This window comes from Misgurnus anguillicaudatus, chromosome 24 (genome assembly GCF_027580225.2).
Source record: "Misgurnus anguillicaudatus chromosome 24, ASM2758022v2, whole genome shotgun sequence".
In the NCBI taxonomy this organism is placed as follows: Eukaryota; Metazoa; Chordata; class Actinopteri; order Cypriniformes; family Cobitidae; genus Misgurnus; species Misgurnus anguillicaudatus.
Window position 1 is genome coordinate 4,024,245 of NC_073360.2, and position 2,861 is coordinate 4,027,105.

Consider the following 2,861-nt stretch of genomic DNA (forward strand, 5'->3'; position numbering starts at 1 on the left):
TTTTTGAGGATGAATAGCATGCATCAATTGCAAAAAAAGAGAATCTGGGAAGATGGGCCGGCACTGATACAGTGTGGCACTGGATTACTCCAAACAGCTTTTTTTGTATTTTGGGCTTGCTAAGTCTGGACTTTTTGAAGGCCTTCAGAGTTATTAACTTTCGAACACACTTATTGCTCTAAGTTTCAAATTGATTCCAATCTAAATAAAAAACTTGGCACAATATTTTAATGTGGAATATGTTTATCAGACACCTGAAGCATTACAAATATATACCAGTTTGAAAAAGACATTATGTAAATATTCTTTTAATTGCTTTTTTTGGAAATCCAGGGAGGCAACCAATATCACCAGAAACGACATACGCGTGACAATATTTTAGGTGTGGATCATCAACGTTTGTTTATTAGACATCTTACAGACTGTAAAAATACAAAAGTTAGAAGACATATATCAATAGGGTCCATAGGGGAGGAGTTCCAGTGATCCAATGTCACAATTTTATTTACATTTTTTTGTGTTTATTTGAGTTTTTATGCATTATACATCATCTTTGACAATCCTCATATCTATCAATTCCTCGTGCAAAGACGAAAAGGAAATGGGGTGGATTGTGTCTGTAGAATGTATTGTACAGATTCTATGTTGATTTAAAGTTTTCCTTTTTCACAGCTGAAAATCAAGCACGGACACAAAAGATGATACAAAAAATCACACATGGGACAATAATTTGCATGGGGAACATCAAAATTCCTTTTCTAGACACCTTAAGGATTACAAAAAACTAGGTTAAAAAAATATACCTTTCGGGTGCATACAAAAAATCACACATGGGACAATAATTTGCATGGGGAACATCAAAATTCCTTTTCTAGACACCTTAAGGATTACAAAAAACTAGGTTAAAAAAATATACCTTTCGGGTGCAGGTGAACCCCCCCTTCCTACCCTACTATAACAGAGCCACCGCGGTAAGCAGACGTTTGCGATGGCCAGGCTAGAGAAAACAGAGAAAATATACACTTGCATATCTATAAATACAATAAAAGATGCTCCAGTATATTTAGACTTTACTGTTTATTTTAGTCGAGTGGTATATTAGTTATACTGTAGCCTATCCTGAGGAATTAAGTAACTAAATATATTCATTAAGTTTTGACACTTACAATCAAAAGAGTACGCTTATCTTCCAACTTGGACATGAATTTGACGGCGACCTGCAAAAGATTCATAAAGTTACAAAAATGAAGTCTCCGTCCTTCTACATGATCTAAAGAAATACACGTTTTGGACATAAAGAATAAAATGTTTGTTAAATTTGGTAAGAGCACACTACCTCTTGACCATCAGAAATACGGGTTGCCCAACGGACCATCCCAAATCCTCCTTTTCCCAGGATATCACCCAATTTATAGTAAGACTGAACATCTCCTGAAACACACAAACGCAAAGGACATGACAATACCGTATATGAGTTTGCAAGATTCAATAATTGTCAGGCATGAAGCATCATTTCAATGCTGGTAGTGACAAAGACAGAATTTAGTCGTTTAGTCTTTTGGGCTTAGATCACAGACAAGGCTTAGCTAAAGCCAAAACCAGGCCTTAGTTAAGTTAATAAACATGCTGCAGTTACTGGTCAGTGCAAGTTATTTGAGACACCTCAAACGTGTGTCTAAGAATATTTATGAAACCAGACATTAATGTTTAATCCAATACAACACAAATCAGCTAATAACAGACAAGAGGGTTGTCGTTGAGATGAAATCAAAATGTAGACTTCTTCTAGACATTAAATAAAACTTGAGAACTGGACAGAAGTAATAATGTAATAATAACTACAGACTCACCATCAGTGGGCTTAAACAGTTTTTGATAAGATGGAGATCTTTCTATTGTATTGCTTAGGCAGGAGAAGGTTTGCTTTGTAGCCAACCAGGTTCTCCTAAAGAACCCACGGATTCCTGTCGCCGTTTGATCGGGCACTGAGCAAACGTCGGCTGCATTTTCCTCATCAACCGGACACGCGTCAGGTCTATCCTCGAGCGAGTGGGAACCTGCACTTTGCTCGAGACCGGACACAACTGGGACGGACAGCCCTCCATCAGATCGAGGTTTGTCCGGCTGCAGTGAGGGAACAATAGGCTCCACTTTAGTACTGCGGCTGGGGAGAAAGAGACGGTTCACAGCCTTACAAGTTCCCTTAAAGAACCCACGGATTCCTGCCTTCTTTCTCCCTTCGCCATTTTGTTCTGAAACCAAGAGAACCACACAGTAAACTGTTAAAAACATCTCTGACCGCACATTAAATATCATCACAGTTTATCGAATTTATAAGGATGAAAGCTGACAACACTGTTATTATTGTGCATTTGGCTCTTAAAGGCGGGGTGAATGATTTTTGAAAAACACTTTGGAAAAGGGGGTCGGCCTGACTACCAAAACACACTTGTAGCCAATCAGCAGTGAGGGGCGTGTCTACTAACCAACATTGTTGCCTGGGTTGCGGCCGGTCTATCAAAAGAAGGCCCAGTTTCTTTTGGGGTATGGGAGTGTTAGTTTAGGTGATTTAAAATATCAACATTGGCTTTCAGAGATCATGCACCCCACCTTTAAGACTGTAGCACAGGAAACTTTTGGCAGTGATGTCAAAGCTAAAAAACACATCTGAAAAACAGTGGAGCCTACAGACTTCATTAAAACCATTCTCCAACATAGTAAACTCTTATTTTTATCTTAAATCGATTTGTTGTTAGTTTTTGATGCCAAAGCTTATTTCACGAGTATGCATTAACATGTAATCACTAGTGTAACAAGATAATAAAGCATATTTGGCGTGCCGTCAGAGGGGAGGGCTTTAA

At 38.3% G+C, this 2,861-nt stretch overlaps 1 protein-coding gene across 1 annotated transcript; it reads right to left on the bottom strand.

The window, feature by feature from the left end:
• Positions 1-952: 952 nt before the first annotated feature.
• LOC129420641 (uncharacterized) lies at positions 953-2,397 on the bottom strand. Its single transcript, XM_073863065.1, has 4 exons — positions 1,851-2,397; positions 1,337-1,431; positions 1,167-1,217; positions 953-997 (listed from the first exon to the last, which is right to left on the bottom strand). Exons 1-4 carry the CDS (start codon positions 2,314-2,316, stop codon positions 953-955), a joined length of 657 nt encoding a protein of 218 aa, XP_073719166.1. The 5' UTR covers positions 2,317-2,397.
• Between the last annotated feature and the right edge of the window lie 464 nt (positions 2,398-2,861).